The sequence below is a fragment of the Lutra lutra genome, chromosome 6 (assembly GCF_902655055.1).
Source record: "Lutra lutra chromosome 6, mLutLut1.2, whole genome shotgun sequence".
Lineage (NCBI taxonomy): Eukaryota > Metazoa > Chordata > Mammalia > Carnivora > Mustelidae > Lutra > Lutra lutra.
In genome coordinates, this window is record NC_062283.1 from 75,381,139 (window position 1) to 75,398,961 (window position 17,823).

Consider the following 17,823-nt stretch of genomic DNA (forward strand, 5'->3'; position numbering starts at 1 on the left):
CTCTGACTGCCTTATTTCACTTAGCATTATACTCTCTAGCTCCACTCATCTGTTGCAAATGGCTAGATTTCATTCTTTTTTTTTTCCTTTTTTTTAAAGATTCCATTTATTTGACACAGAGAGAGAAATCACAAGTAGGCAGAGAGGAAGGCAGAGAGAGAGGGGGAGGAAGCAGGCTCCCAGCAGGGCAGAGAGCCCGACTCGGGGCTCAATCCCAGGACCCTGGGATCATGACCTGAGCTGAAAGCAGAGGCTTTAACCCACTGAGCCACCCAGGCGCCCCTAGATTTCATTCTTTTCTATGACTGAAAAATATTCCGTTGTATAAATAGACCACATCTTCTTTATGCATTTATTTATTAATTGATGAAGACTAGGGGCAGCTTCCATAATTGGGCTATTATAAATAATGCTGTTATAAGCATAAAGGTACATGTATCCCTTTGAATTAATGTTTTTGTATTTTTTGGTAAATACCAGTTATGTGATCACTGGATCACAGGGTAGTTCTATTTTGAACTTTCTGAGGAACTGCCATACTGTTTTCCACAGTTGCAGCCCCTGTTTGCATTCTCACCAACAGTGCATTTTTTTTTATTTTAGCCAGTTTTTATTTTAATTTTAACTCTCTGTAATACTGTGACAGTTGAGACAAGTAAGGAAGATACAAAAAAAAAAAAATGAAGCAAGCAGATGTTGGCTCATGAAGTTTAAGGAATGAAGCCATCTCTAAAACATAGAAGTACAAAATAAAGCAGCTAATGTTGATGTAGAAGCTACAGCAAGTTACCCAAAAGAACCAGCTAAGATAATGAAGGTGGCTAGACTATACAATAGACTTCAGCACAGATGAGAGAGCCTTATAATGGAAGAAGATGGCATCAAGACATAGCTAGAGAGGAGAAGTCAAATGCCTGGTTTCTAAGCTTCAACAGGCCAGCTCTCTTGTTAGGGGTTAATGCAGCTGGTGACTTTAAGTTTAAGACAACATTTATTCACCATTCTGAAATCCTAGTGCCCTTCAGAATTATGCTAATCTACTCTTCCTGTACTCTATGAAGCCTAGATGATAGTACATCTGTCCACAACATGATTTACTGAATATTTGAAGATTGCCCTTGAGAACTACTGATCAGAAAAACAGACTCCTTTGAAAATATTACTGCTGACTAACAATGCACTGATCACTTAAAACCTCAGAGGGAGATGTACAATATTCATGTATTTTTCATACCCACCAACACACCATCCATTCTGCAACTCATGTATCAAGGAGTCATTTTAACGTTCAAGTCTTATTTAAGAAATATATTTTGTAAGGCTATAGCTGCCATAGATAGTAATTCCTCTGATGGATCTGGGAAGAGTAAATTGAAAGCCTTTGGAAAGTATTCATCATTCTAGATGCCATTAAGAATATTTGTGATTTGGGTGCCTGGGTGGCTCAGTTGGTTAATCAACTGCCTTTGGCTCAGGTCATGATCCCAGAGCCCTGGGATCAAGTCCTACAATGGGGTCCCAGTTTCACGGAGAATCTGCTTCTCCTTCTGACCTTCTCCCCTCTCATGCTCTCTCTCACAGTCTCCCTTTCAAATAAATAAATAAAATATTTTTTAAAAAGCTGTGATTCATGGAAAGAGGCCAAAATACCAACATCAGCAGAAGTTTGGAAAAACTTCATTCCATCCCTCATGGATGACTTTGAGAAGTGCAAAACATCAGTGGAGGAAATAAATGTAGATGTGGTAAAAACAGCAAAAGAACTAGAATTAGAAGCAGAGCCCAAAGATGTGACTGAATTCTTGCAATCTCGTGACAAAACTTGAACATAGGAGGAGGGACTTCTTATGAATGAGCAAAAAAAATGTGGTTTCTTGAGATAGAAACTACTCCTGGTGAAGATGCAGTGAAGATTGTTGAAATGACAACAAGGGATTTAGAATACAACATAAACTTAGCATAAAGTAGCATCAGAGTTTGAAAAGATTAATTTCAATTTTGAAAGAAGTTCTACCATGGATAAAATACTACCAAACAATATAGATGCTGTAGAGAAATTGTTTGCAAAGGAAGACTGAACAATGTAGCAAACTTCATTGTTGTCTTATTTCAAGAAGTTGCCACAGTCACCCCAACCTTCAGCAACAACCACCCTGAAAAGTCAGTAGCTATCAACATCGAAACAAGAGGCTCCACCAGCAAAAAGATTATGACTCTCTGAAAGCTCAGATGGACACTGGTACTTTTGACAATAAAATATTTTTAAATTAAGGTAAGTATATTGGTTTTTATAATGCTATTGCATGCTTAGTACTACACAGTGTAAACATAACTTTAATGTGCACTAGTGAACCAAAAATTCATTCGATTCACTTTATTGTGATAGTCACTTTATTGCAGTGGTCTGGAACCTAAACCCACAACATCTCCTCAGTATGCCTGTATAAAAGAAATTGTGTCTTCATTAACTGTAAGCTAATAGCATTATAGTTTTGATTATTAGTTTGATTACTAATATGTTCTAGTTGTTAGTCTACTATGGAATGATTCTGATATTTTTATTCTAACCTGGTTAGAGTTTTATTCTCTGAAATACTCTAAAAATATCTTTGTATATCTTGAAATTGGCCTAGTGACCAAAGGATAAAAATCTTTCAGTCTGGGGTGCATGGATGGCTCAGTGGGTTAAAGCCTCTGCCTTCTGCTCAGGTCATGATCTCAGGGTCCTGGGATCGACCCCCACATTGGGCTCTCTGCTCAGCGGGGATCCTGCTTTCCCCTCCCCCTCTGCCAGCTTCTCTGCCTACTTGTGATCTGTCAAATAAATAAATAAAATCTTTAAAAAAAAAAAACAACTTTCAATCCGTTTCAAAATTGTTTTCTCTATTTCAAAAGGTTGCCCATTTCTTTACTAAAGGTAGTAACACTGATACTAAATTACAGAAAATGTAATGGTGTTGTGGTTTCATATTCCATAGTAGATATTCCATTTCATGTAAAATATGCTATTTGTTTGCCATGTCACATAAAATGTAAAGCACAATTTTATATCATTTCTCAAAATGTGCTCTAAATAATCATCACACTAAATACACTTTATTTATTCATTTTTTGTTTTAGTATTATGTTATAGTAAAAAAGTGATAGGAAGTAACCAATGAGGCAAATAACATTTACCAATTCCCACTCAACTAGCTAAGAGTTTGTAGTTAAAAGTAAAAAATATATTTTTAAGCTGGACTTATAATAGCAAATTTCAGTAAGATGGATATCAACAACACATACTGAAGTCATTTTAAGTCTTTTCATTTGAACAGATTATAGCAAGGCCAAGCAGTCTAGTTAAGTCATTTTAGACATGCATATGATTAAGTTTCCTTCTTACTACACAGGGATTATAAACTCTAACAAAACTGAATAAAATAGAATGTGAATGGGATTTATCATATATTTCAGGAAGAGTCTTTTGAACTGAGGAGAACTAAGGATTATTTCATATCAAAGGTACAATTGTAAAGCTAAAGATCACAATGTGAAATGTGATCTTTTGATTAATATTTTTCATATAACTCATAAAGAGATTAAAAGTTGGCATTATTTTTAGATATCTGAAATGTAGGCATCAGATTTTTGTTATTTAAAATGACCAGTTAGAAAATCTTTGCTTAATATTATAACATTTCTGTAAGTAACAGTTACAAATGAAAATTTCTTCCACATTGTTCAAAAAAGTATGGTTGGCTTCCTAATTCACATTGAAACTTTATTTGAAAAGAAACAAATGGTTATTATTGTAAAAGTCTGTGTATTTCAATCATCCAAAACCTTGCCAGTAGACTGATGTTAGCAAAAGAATGTTGCCATTTAGAACTTTCAATTGAATTCAATTTATTTTCTAGTTTTAAAAATATTTAATTTTGGGGGGGAAATGAATGCTATTCTGGTTCTAAGGGAAATATGGCACCCAAATTTTTCTACTTCCTGGAAGTTGCATAAGACAACAAAAAACCAAACAAATGAACAAGTTAAAAAAATCCAAAATCATATATCTTCAGTAAAACTTGGAAACAAACAAACAAAATCATGAAAACTCAAAACTATGTTTAAGTGCAACCAAAATAAGTGAGATCAACAAAACCAATACAAGCCATTACAAACAGTGCTCAGAATCAAACTGTGGAAGAGCCTAACATTGTCAGAACTCAAAATCCAGCAGTGAATATTCATTTTCATAAAGAGATATCCTCATCCTAAATGTTAACCACTATGAGCAACTCTGAGCCCTCAGAAGTAGCAACAAACCAGGGACAAGGTTATCTGAAAACAATTACTCTTTTTCAAAATTATAAATGCATATATTTTTGAATTGAACATCCCTCTTCAATGAATTTAGCCTTGTGTATGTGCATTCATATGTACATATATATGTAGCAATATGTGTCCAACATTATTCACTGCAACATTAGTAATGGCAAAAAAATGGATATGGGTATGTATCTGTATAATAGGGGACTATTCAATAAAGAATGGTATATCCACACATTGAAATACTATAGAACTATAAAGAAAATATAAGGAGAATTCCCTTCCAACCATCCCACAGAAGTTTTATCAAACTAATCCTCTTTCTGAGAATAGACTTAAAAGCTAGTTGAAAAAATGAACTAAAGAAATCAGAAAGCAAGCGCAGCAGCTAGATATCAAGAGGTCAAAATCCTAGAGAAAGGGAAATATAATGGGAACAGCTACATATTCACTTCTGCTTTGTACTTTATGGGGGATTTGACAAGTCACATCATGAGGAATAAGATTAATGATGTATGACTACATACCCATTAGAAGTTAAAATGAATAAATCTGACAATAGCAAGTGTTAGGAAAAATTTGGTTATCCCATACTATTGTTGGAGTGCAAATTGTTACAAGCAGTTAGAAAATTGTTTAGAATTATCCAATGAAGATGAACATTTGTATAATCTATAAGCCATTAATTTACTTCTGAGATATAAGGTCTTTACCTTCCCATGCAAACATATATGCAATATAAAAAACTAACAAGACTGTTTATAGTAGTGCTTTTAAAAAAAAAAAAAAACTGGAGATAGTCCAAATATCTACCCATAAGAGAATATATAAATATTCACTATGTACATACATGAACACTGTAAAACAATGAAAAAGAATAAACTTATACATGCAACAAAATGAATATATCTCACCTGTGTATAGCCTTAATTATACAAAATAGATATTGGACACAAAATATGTAATTTATGATTTCATTCATAGGAAGGTCAAAACAGTCAAAGCAATTATTTGGTGATAGAAGCCACAGTAGTGGTTACACAAGAGATATTTATTGAATGAGACATTTAGAGTGCTGTTAATGTTCTACATCTTGACCTAAGTGATGGTTTCATAGACTCATCTAGCTCTCCACTTGAGGTTTGTGTTTGAGATATGTCTCTCTCCCTATATTTATTAATAGGGAAGATGTGTAAGTCCTTGAATAAAAAAATAATCCAGGATACATTGTTAAGTGAAGAAAGGAAGGTACAAGATGATGTTTATGACATGCAGTGTTTGTGTAGGAAAGTAACAAAATGAGAATATATGTTCATTTTCACTTGCATTTGCATAGGATGGATACATAAGAATCTATAAATGTTATTAGCTGTAGGAAGTAGAGGAGTGGATGTGGAACTGAGGCAACAAAGAGATGAGATGACACTTGCCATGTATCACTTTAACACCATTTGGACTTTGAACAAGGTTAATATATTCCCAATTTTAAAAATATTTTTTCATACATACATGTTGCAAAGATGAAAATAATTGAATTATTTATTTGTTACATTTGTTCCTCAAAATTGCTCAAATTCAAAGTTGTCTTTTCTTTTGTGTAAAATATTGCCTTCTTTGTAAAGAATGCACCCTCCATTTCGATCATCCCAACCTGTCCCTAATGGCATTAAATATATGCAAATTTGTCATTAAGTTCTGAACAGGAGAGAGAGAGAGATGCTTCTCTAAGAAAAGACATGGGCTAAATGTTTTGAGATACAACAGTTAGTATTTATTTTGACACTGCCTAGCTGCCACTGCTGAAACACCTTCATACCTTCTAACGAATGTTCAATTCCATGATCACGTTTCTGGTGGGGTTCATGAGCCACTTAGAGTTCCATCTCAGATTTCTATTCAGAGCATCACTTTTCCATAGACATCTTACAAGCTCTGTGTTTCAGTCATTTGAAGGATATTTTGCTGGCAATGATTTATAGCAACTTCACAAAAATGATGCAAAGTAGTGGACTTTTTCTAAAACAAAATTATTTTTGCCAGTGGCAATGTTTCCATTTTTGTGGTTAGTTCATGTGAGTCTGACTTTCATTTGCTGCTTTGGCTTCTGCCACTTAGCAACACTCGGTCTTCAGGTTCAGGTGTGCCCATATCAACCATTTAATAACAAAACTGGAAGGGAATTTGAAAGGTCTTACCAATATTTACATGGGGCTTCCCCATAACTTTCTTCACCAAGATGAATGTCCTTGTGTCACAGGAACTTTTATTTTTATTTAAAGATGAAAAGTTGAAGGACAGAGAAGTTAAATGACGAGACGTACTCCTGGAATCAGAATCTGACCTCAGGTTTGAGGACCACTAGTCCACTGAACTCTACCCCGGCACATTTATTCTGAAAACACATCTGGCCTAGCAACTCTGCTCAGAGGCCTGAAGTACACTCCTGTTAAGTGTTTTAAGAGTGATTTGGATGTGGTCAGGAAGAGAGTAAAATAACACTACTGACTTTGCAGTAGTAGTAGTTGACTACTGCAGGCAGTTAATTCCTGCTGAAAGTTGATCACAGAGCATGGACATGGCAATTGACAATCGTGCAAAGTGCGCATGACCACGAGCTTACGTGATTGTGTTAAGAAACCAAGAACTTCCTTTTTTGCTATTACTATTCGTTAACATGTGTTTCTTACTGGAATTTGTATAACTTAAATATTAATAAGCACTGATTCACTTCATTATTTATTCTGAGTTTCCATTAGAGTGTAAATGTGTTTTGGAAAGCATATTTTTTTAAATATATTTTTTATTTTTTTATAAACATATAATGTATTATTAGCCCCAGGGGTACAGGTCTGTGAATCATGGAAAGCATATGTTTTTTAACTCTCATCTTTGGGTGACTCATGATTAATTTAAAGAGTTGTTTTTTTTTGTTTTCTTTTTATTTCGGGTAAATATTTGAGGTCTTACAGTGACTTATAACATTTTTGCAGTTAAATAGCATGGGAAAATGAAGCTATTTATTTTTGTACACAAGAGAAAACATCTACAGGGATGTCTAAATGTCTTATGGACATACAGGATTAACAAGGGGAAAAGGTAAAGGGTAGCAGTTACATAAGCCTGAAAGGAGTGGAGCACTGTTGTGAGGAGGCCAGTTTCTGGAATCTATGCTGAGTTTCCATGCTTTAACAAATCTGCAAATTACAGAGGGAAGCTTGTAAGGGTGGAGGCATTACATGGAGTCATGCAGAGTAAAAAATATGCAGTGGATTAGAAAAGGAAACACTTGAGTTAGGAGTTTAGTTCTGCTACCACTAGCAATGTGACTCTGGCCTGTCATCTAGATTGAGATTCCTTGTCTGTATCTCTAAAGCAAGTGAATATGAATCTTTCTTATGGTCCTTTTCAGATCTTATATAGGAAAAAGCAAGTTTTTCCACTTACACTTACATATCTGACACTGATTATAATTCAAAAACTGGATTTTGAGATGCTGGATAAATTAACTAGGATTTGTATTAACACACTGAGGATGTAGTTAAGGGCATTTAGGAGTTAGCAAACCAAGGATCTATAGAGACCAGGCTTTGAAGCAGTCAGTGAACTTTGAGCAAATTTATGCTTTTCTCTAGGGATTAGGTTTATTTTCTCCATGTGCCAGATGAGCTAGATGGTCCCTGAGGTCTCCATCAGCAATAACATTCATTATTCTCTTTGCCTTCTTCCAGTAAAATAACTCAAGGAAATACAACTTCAGTTTCCAAAAATTTCTATGAGTTTTTACAGGGATATACCAGAATGAATCAATTAACAGGGACTTTCCATGGAAAATATTCTGAAAAAGACCTGTCCCTTTTGAAAGATGATTTATCAGACTTTATGAAAACTAAACATAAATAAAAACCTCAGGTAGTTATTAATTTTCTATAGACCATCATCTACCAAGAGCAAGTGAAGTTTGAGGAAGAGCGTATTGTATGGTTGGGATGGGTAGCTCATATTAATTGGACAAAATGGAGGACGAAAACAATTATTAAATGCTTACATATTTATGACCATTATGACATGAATTGTAAGTGCCCTGTTAAAGACAAAAACCTTTTTAACCCAACCATTTATCATTTCCTTTTAAAATGTAAAGCACAAACTTGAAAGGGCTAGAAATACTTTATTTGATGGAATCATTCAAACAGATGAGAGTTTATTGTTTTTCAAGTGCTATCATCATTTTATCTTTAAGCAGATAAACCTTTACAATCATCATAATGTTGTTTACATCTTAATTGGTTTGTTTAAATTCCAATGATGACAAATTATCATTTTTTTTAACTTTTTATTAAATAGTTTTTTTTAAAGATTTTATTTATTTATTTGACAGAGATCACAAGTAGGCAGAGAGGCAGGCAGAGAGAGAGGAGGAAGCAGGCTCCCCGCAGAGCAGAGAGCCCGACGTGGGGCTCGATCCCAGGACCCCGGGACCATGACCCGGGCCGAAGGCAGAGGCTTTAACCCACTGAGTCACCCAGGAGCCCCTATTAAATAGTTTTTATAATGACAAAGAAAGAAACAATGATAAAATGTAGAAGAGCACTCAGAGGAAAAATTAGTGCCACATCCAAAATAAATCATTTCAGAAATTTATTTTGACATTATATTTGTATTAAGATATATTGTCATTGTCCACAGTACATCTGTGAGGTATCAGGTTGTTTGTCTTGATCCCTATTTCACAGATAGGGAAACAAGCATAGTACATTTAGGAAATGTTCCAAGGGCACACATGTGTCAGGACAACACTGGGAATAGAATTTATTTCTGATATTTTTCTTACATAGTCCAATGCCTAACATAGTGCCCTAGAAAAAGTAAGTACTCAGTAAATATCCATTGAATATAAGAATGGATAAATCATATGAGATCTAAAAAACTGCCATATTTGCCTTTCTTCATTAAATCAGACAAGTTGTAGGAGCAGTTGAGTAATAAACGTTATCCACTTTCCCACAAGTTTCCATTACTATATGAAGGGGGTAGGCAAGATGATACCATCTGGTCAGTCCTGAGGGTATACACTCCAAGTGTCCCCAACAGAGTGTCATTAATCTTGGTTCATTATAACATTGGCTTTTGTAGTGTGAGTTAGCACACTCCAGCATGTGCCTGAGACCAACTCTTTTCACCAAAGTCACTGAAAATCCATCATTGATACTGAATGTGTTACTGATGCCCTAGCCTAATGATATTTGAGTAAAACAGTGTTCTAAATTGGAATTAAAGAACTTAGATAGTTGCAGTCCTTTAAATAAATCACTTGGCTAGTATTGGCTCTGGCTACCCCACAAGAGGGCAATTACAATTCCAGAAAAGATAACTTATTTCCTGAGTTAATTTGTCATAGGTTGAGTTGCAACTGTAAACATGATAAAGGTCACATTGGCATAACTTTTAACATAGGTAGAAAAATGTGGTAAAGAACATAAGTGTTCATATCACCAGGAGACAAAAAAGATGACAAAACCAAAATAGTCATTCCCAGTGATGCATCATCAAGTAAGTTAAAGACTGTCATTCATTTCACTGGCATTGATAATCACTTACTTAAAAAACAAGTAAGACATCTCATGAAGCACTTGTATTTAAAATGCATTTCTTTAATATTGATGACATTCATTTATGTATGTGTGTATATATATATTTTTTTTGAGAAAGAAAATGTACTTAACTGTACAGAATGATCCTATTAAAGTGAAATTAAATACTTTTGCAACTGTCACCAGAATTTAGTGACAGATCTAAAATTTCATCCAGGTGACATTTTCATTAGGGCATAGTCTGGAGAAATCTGAAAATACTACATCTCATTTGCTTTTATTTTAAACAAATGATTCATCAGACTTGCCTAATTGGATGGTATATTTCCACTGGAGTGAATGTCCTAGTTGTAATTCAAGACAAATCAAAGATAAGATTTATCAAACATTTCTACTCCATCTTACCATGTCCAAAGTTCAGAGATATTTTGAATTCTATCTAAAGGAGCATTACAAGGAACTTACAGCACTTTTTGGTTCAACTATTACCCATTCTTAGAGAATTACCACAGCTAAAATAGAAAGAGACATAAATAAAATCAAACTATTGAACATCAACTTAGTGGGCAAATTGTGTTTAGAGAGCTACATGATAAAGAGTAGTTTTGTACTCCTATAAAGGGTAGCTCCTATACTCTTTAAATTGAAAGCACAGTCTTTGTTGTCATTTAGAAATATACCTAACTGAAATCAGAATTCCATTTTGTAATTGTGTTATGTTTAAAAGGTCATTATTAAGGAAACTTTAAATTAACCTGTGAGCAACCCTACAATGAGAAGAAATAGAAAAATATAAGCATCCACACCTAGCAACAAACACAAATAACAGGTTCTTGAGTGCCAGATCTTTCAATATGTTTGCTTATCATTCATTCCTTTTGCCCACCCTTTCTCTCTAGACCAGGCAGAAGAGTAAAACATTTTCAGAGAAATTCCTCAGATTCATGATTTCAATTGCCTATGCCACTGCAGACAAACAGAAGATCCTATTTTCAAAGTCTCAAAGCACTTGTAAGGGCCCTGCATGTGTGCCTATTGTCCTTGTTGCTTCTGTCCTGGAGAACTTGGTTGGTCAGAGCTCTCTGAAGGACGGTGTGCAGGAGTGACAGGAAACTGAAATCCATAGCCATTGTATCCATCCAAGTAGACACATTGGAAGAAACTGATGGGGCCTATGGAACAGAGCATGATAACTTGTTAAAACAAGCAGAATACAAGCAGTAACAATGGTGAGACCCAGACAGATACAATGTAGGTGGACATGGGTTCTTCAGTTGCGTAGCCTTGACAATAACCAGAAACTTAATAAACCTCATTGCCTCTTAGATTCCTTACGTGTAAAATCAAAAACAATAACAAAAGCGACCTAGAAATGTGGTGGAAATTAAATCAGTAAATATATGTGAAGCACTTGAAATCTTTCCTGCCACATAAGTCCTTAATAAGTGATAATAAAAATGATCTGGCATAGGAAGTACAAGTACTTACATTATAGGACTCTACTGATCTGCACTGCACTCAGAAAAAGTGTTAGATAGTATCAGATTTTAAAGCACGAGCTTATCCATATGCAAAGTAACTAACTTTTTTTCTTTCAGTGTTTTAATAAAACCACAGAGAGCCTTGTGATTCCTGGAGTCTTGAGGTTTTCCACTCTCTCTTAGTCTGGAGGTAAGTGCTCTCCTGAGATGGCATAGTTACTTTTTATTAATGCTTCCAGATAGCAGCTCTGCCTCCAGAGCAGAAAGCAACACAGAAAAAGTGTTAAAGACAAGCAAGGCAGTGTAGCACAGTGGGTATGAGCTTGAGCTGCCAATGCCTGCCCTGCTCTCAGGTAGCAACTTTGTTAAGAGATGGTGACTTTCGCTTCTCCGAACAGTCATGGACACCTACTGACTCTTCAGTGTTTTCCATTTTATCTATTTGCCTTCTGTTAATGAACCACTTCTCCCTAATGGCCAGGAAAGAGAATGACTGTTGAAACGACTACTATGTGGAATATGGTAAATTGGCCAAATCCATAGGAGCCCAAGAGCTTATGAAGTAGAATCAAGCAAAGCATGGGTAGAAAGCAGCTGAAGGAAACAACAAGAGACTATTCTGATTTCATCTCCCTGGGTGTCAGCTGACTTGAATCACTCATTTTCACAGAAAAAGTAGTTTGGAGAAATCTCGAATTTAGTTCTTTCCTTTCTACTTCAACTCACCCCAAATTATTATTACTATTACTATTATTATTTAGTTCTACCTTCAGGGAGAGGCAGTAACTTAACCTGCCCCAACCCAACCAAGGTTGTGAGTGCTTGGGGGTTTGATGGGCTACTGACAAGGATGGCAATAAAGCTGGGCTGCATCAAGAGGAATAACTAATAGCTATTAGCTATTAGGAATTAGCTAATAGGAATTAGCAAATAGCTAATAGCTGAAGAGTCTATCAGAGACAAGCTTCCTTTTAGCGGAACCTTACCAGACATGGGCACGGTTCTGACACATGTACTTAATTGATGGCTGTTAATGAAAATATCATCACAGTAGCAAATCTTAGAGCTCATATAAAAGACTCAGAAGTATCAGACTATAGAACTACTTTAATAGTAAGATGAAAATAGGAATTTTTTTTTCTACTCTAAGTCCCCCAATTGAATTTAAATATTTGATAACTTTTTTATTAAAAATATTAAATTGACTTATTCATTCATTTATTCTTATTTAAACGTTTTATTTGGAGATCAGTATAGAGTTGCATGCAGTTGTAGGAAATAATACAGAGATTCCCATATATCCTTCACTCAGTTTCCCCACAATGGTGACATCTTTGCAAAACTATATATTCCAAACAGAAACTTGACTTGATACAATCCACCTATCTTTTTGTATGATGGTTTTTGAATTATGTTTTAATTTTTATTTATAAAATAAAATATTTTAGCTGTTTATGTGACATAACCACAGATTTATTACCCTTAGATTAACAATTAGGAAACTACTGTTTAAACCAGAAATATGCCCAGTTTGATTTTATAGATTTTGCAATAATATTGAAAGGTATTGTAAAGATTGCTTATTTCCCCAAATTTCTCACAAGATGATGGTGAGAGGGGTTATAATGACTAGCCCCCTTGCCTGCTGCTATGGTCCAGGCATCTAATGCAGAACTTGAAACATAGTAGGCACTTAATATTTGTTCAATGAATCAAGTATTAAGGCAGAGTAGGAGGCATTTGCTATTGTAGTGGGCATTTAGTAATTTCCTGCAGAAATACATTGAAGAAACATTTAGAATCTAGAGAATGTTCTTGATGCCATTTCCTCAGATAAATGTCTATTGTTTACTTTAAAATCACTATGTGAGGCTCAGTTGGTTATGCATCTGCCTTTGGCTCAGGTCATGATCTCAGAGCCCCTAGTAGAGCTCCCTGCTCAGTGGGGAGCCTGTTTCTCCTGCTCCTTCAGTCCCTACCCCCCCATCCCTTGTGTTCTTTCTCTCTCTCTCTCTCAAAAAAATAAAATCTAAAAACAACAACAACAATACCAAAATCATGTGAAATAAACTTCTGTTATATCTATTTCAAACATTGCTTCCTTTAGTCTGACTAGCAATGACTTTAATGCAAATGTGAACGCAAAATGTATTGCCTTCCCTTTGAAGGAAAATATCTAATTTGGAAGTACCAGAATAATGAGAATCTTGGATATTGAATTTTGTAACTGCACATGAATGTTGATTGCATTCTAAAATCAACAATCCTAAAGACTGAATATTAAGAGCCTGCCATATATCTGGAAAAACCAAGAAGGACTTTCAATCTTAGAAGTGAGTTTATAAGCCATTGAATTGTTGAGTCCTATTTCTACATTTTTTTTCTTTTTGATATAAAGAGGTTCTGCATATCACTTCAGCAGTCTTCTTACAAAGCAGACAGTAACATACATTTAAGAACAGGTTCAGTTAGAGTGCTCAGGGTCAGAGCCACGTAGAACGTTTTGCAAAACTGCCACTTCAATCAGTACGCTGTAATTCTTCCAAACGCATGCCTGTTGCCTGCCACAAAAAGGGATGAACTTCTTTTTGAAATATAAATGACCTACTTTAATGTTATTCTTCATGTCTGTGCCAAACATCTTTTTATTCTACTACTGGTCTTAAGAGTCTTAAAGTGTCAATTTATACCCACTACCTTTAATAGAGAATGATCCCACAGTTTTAATGTGATTATTATCACATTATTCATTATTATAAAACTTACTTTTTTGCCTCTTTGTTGAAGACACATCTTCAGCTTCTAGTGGATACAAAAATATGAAAGTAAATAATGAGTACATTCCAAGCTATCACACACATATATAGGGAACTGAAACTGTCTAAACAGGTGCAGGATATGAAAGAAACAGGAGTTAATGCTCCTCTTATAATATACACCAGGTTCTTATTCAGATTCTGCCACTCTCTCACAATAACATTTTATAGGTAAGAGCCAGTGGAAGAAGAGGAGCCAGTGGAAGAAAAGATTGTGGTGTGTGACTGGCAGTTGTTCAAATAGGAGAACGGGTGCTGATGTGTTGGATGTTAGTGGAGGAGAGCTAGTTGACACACATTCCTTTCTTCAGAGAGGTCTTTGATGTTCAGAGTTATAATATGGTAACAGTGAGCTAGATAAAGGATGAATATTACAGTCAAAATCATTCTAGATTTTTGAGGGACTTAAGTTTTTTTGATCACTCCTGCCAAAAAAGAACACCGGCAGACTGGTGTCCTGTATCCTTGCCTTTTCTCAACTGTCTCAAGGATTTCTCTGCTGTAGTGATACATAGCATGTATTTATCCAGTGCTGGATAAAATGAACTCATGTTTTTGAACCTCTTTCTCCAAGTTAGAAGTTCCTAGCTGGTGTCCATATTTGGGGTTTGGGGGTGGGGGTGGTTTCCTATAAAACCCTGAAATGTTAGGAAGATGTGAGTATGTGTGTGTGTTTCATCGGAAGTTCATCAGGTTCTAAATGAGTTTAAGGACCTTTCTTCTCAAAGTGTGATCCATATACCAAGAGTTTCACTATTACTTGGAGACCGATATAAAGGTAGTTCTTAGGTTCCCACCCAGATTTATTCCATTCTAACAAGATTGCCAGAAGTTGTTTTTTTGTTTTTTTGGGTTTTTTGGTCAGAAGATTTATACATAAAATAGTTTGAGAATCTCAGCAATAGTCAAGACACTAAAAAATATTGACTTGTTTTTTAATAATTCAACTTTTAAAAAAAACCTAAAAATTCAGTATTCAAAAACTGTCTTAAGTTAAGTGTAAATCATTTCATAAGACTCAGGTGTCCATTCCTTTGTGTCTTTCCTCAAAGCACTATTTTCTATACTGTTAATTAATTCTGGGCACTACTATAGTACTTATATTTTTATGGTAAGAATAGCTCTTAGGTAAACTCTATTGTGTACAGGAAAGTGTGAAAGTAGAATAGAAAATATCTATTATATAACAAACCAAACTAGAGAGCCAGGAAACGCTTCAGGGAAAACACACACACACACACACACACACACACACACATCAAATTAGTTGAAATCTTTACAATACAGACAAATTTAGTCTGAAAAGACTTGCTCCAGATTATGTTTCTGGTTGTGGCATATTTTTCTAAGCTTTGTCTTTCTTTCCTCCCTCCTCCCCTCCCTTTCTCTATGTCATTACTGTTAGTATAGGCAAATTATTTCAAATTTTCTTAATAAAAATACATCAGGGATGCCTGGCTGGCTCAGTCAGTTAAATGTTTGCCTTTGGTTCAGGTCATGGTCTCAGGGTCCTGGCGCTGCCTGCTGGGTGGGGAGTCTGCTTCTATTTCTCCGTCTGCCCCTCCCCTCAGCTCATGCATTCTCACGCGCTCTCTCTCTGATAAACACATAAAATCTTAAAAAAAATATGCAGCTTCATCTTTGAACACTAGTGTGGTCCTCTTCCTGTTAAATAGCATCCCCAAAATTCTTGCAAAATGATAATTTTGAAATATTGTTCCTGTAAGCAAATTGGACAATACATGCATCTAATAATTACTTTTAAATAAACCAGTATCTAACTAGTTCCTTCAATATGTGCAGATATACATATATATATATATATATATGTAATTTTTCCAAATAATGTAAAAAATCTCTTTGTTTCAAAAATAGGCCTACCATCTAAACATTACTTAGGAAAAGATGAGGATTAGATCAAGAATAGTTTAATAAAACAGACAAAACATTACATGTAACCTTAAGAGAAAATTCGTATATATACTGAAGATCACAAGCTCACCTTTAGCTTTCTTTGAAGCTGGTACATCTTCCAAATCTTCTCCTAGAGAGTAAAAAAAGGACACATCAATCCACAGTCCATTTTCAGGATTTCCCAAAGAGAAAATTTTGTATTTAAAGATTCCTGAGTCATAGGATACCTTACTCTATGAGCTCAGCATCTAGTGTCTCTATGAACAAAAACTTCCTGACAAATAAGACAATTTCTCTGACGGGGAGGAGGTAAGGAGGAAATGGATACCATGCTGGGCTGTGGTCAGCAGGCTGGCAAACGCTGGCTATGGAAAGAAGGGCCAGCAGTGACTCCCAAACGTGTTTCTCCTCTCTGACTCCTAAACCGCCTTGCTCAAACCACCCGTGCTTCTGGAATTTAGGGAATTTGAGGTAAATAGCTTCATATCCACAAGCTGGATCCTAAAAAAAATCCGCCCATATATTTTATTAGTAGACTGATTATAGATTTTAGTTTTGGACAATTACAGAAGCAATTAAAAGACATTAAAAGTTGAACCAAAGCTCAAACACATAAACAATGACTCTTAAGGAACACTATGTGCATTACTTGGTATCTTCTGTACAGCCACATATAGAATAATGTGGAAGAAATTTTAGGTCAGAGATATTTCTAACATAATACAATTAAATGATCTTTAAATATTCACATCAACTTTTTAGCATTTGTAATAACTTGAAAGAGAGTTGGTTTTCTATCATTTATGCAGATTTTGCACACCAGCTGCTCACTAATAAATAAGAAAGGGGTAAAATAGGTCAGTATGCAAATTTTCTCTAATAAGAAAGAAATGTGATCTTTAGGAAGAGATGTTATTATGTAAAATAACAAAATGGGAAAAAGAAATAAAATTACTAGCATTTTTTACAGTGAATATTTTTAAACTATTTATTTAAAATTTTATTCTTTAATTAACAACCTTGGGGAAAAAAGTCATATCAGGACTCAGAAGCAAAGACAGACCCCAAAACAGCCATTTTTTTTTTCTTTTTTCTTTTTCTTTTTTTTTTTTTTTTCTTGTCAGGCTGGAGCAGAGTTTCTTTTTTAAATTTATTTTTATTTTTTAAAAAGATTTTATTTGTTTATTTGACAGAGAGAGACACAGAGAGAAAGGGAACACAAGCAAGAGGATTGGGAGAGGGAGAAGCAGGCTTCCCGCCCAGCAAGGAGCCGAGATACGGGGCTTGATCTTAGGACCCTGAGATCATGACCTGAGAGGAAGGCAGATGCTTAACGACTGAGCCACCCAGAAGCCCCCGGTGCAGAGTTTAAACCAGGCAAGAACCACTACAGCTCCCGCCACAGCTTACTCTCTACATCTGGATCTCATGTATGTTGGTCACAAACTGGCTTCACTTCATGCAAGAACCTAGTTCATGGCATGCATGACTTCCTCAGTCTGAGCATTCCTTGCTCCTGCCCTTGGCAGTGTCACTGAACTGTGGACTGGAGCATCCACTTGGTCTGCAGCAGTGAATTATTACAATTTCAACCTGATTAGTTTAGAAATATTTCAATATAAGCATAACTCAATTAAATATTGGAGTAAATAGCCATGGTCTTAAACTGCCCGGTTAGCAGCTACAAATAAGGAAAAGGTACAAATGGGTACATGA

At 35.3% G+C, this 17,823-nt stretch overlaps 1 protein-coding gene across 1 annotated transcript in view; it reads right to left on the reverse strand.

Annotated features, from left to right (window-relative positions):
• Window positions 1-8,838: 8,838 nt before the first annotated feature.
• Window positions 8,839-17,823, reverse strand: part of LOC125102962 (triadin-like) — a 154,862-nt gene continuing 145,877 nt past the window's right edge. Inside the window, exons 24-26 of the mRNA XM_047734650.1 lie at window positions 16,196-16,237; window positions 14,144-14,179; window positions 8,839-11,068 (exon numbers count right to left, since the gene is read on the reverse strand). Of these exons, the coding sequence (XP_047590606.1) occupies window positions 10,929-11,068; window positions 14,144-14,179; window positions 16,196-16,237 (218 nt within the window). The 3' untranslated portion in view covers window positions 8,839-10,928. The remainder of the gene's footprint in view (window positions 11,069-14,143; window positions 14,180-16,195; window positions 16,238-17,823) is intronic.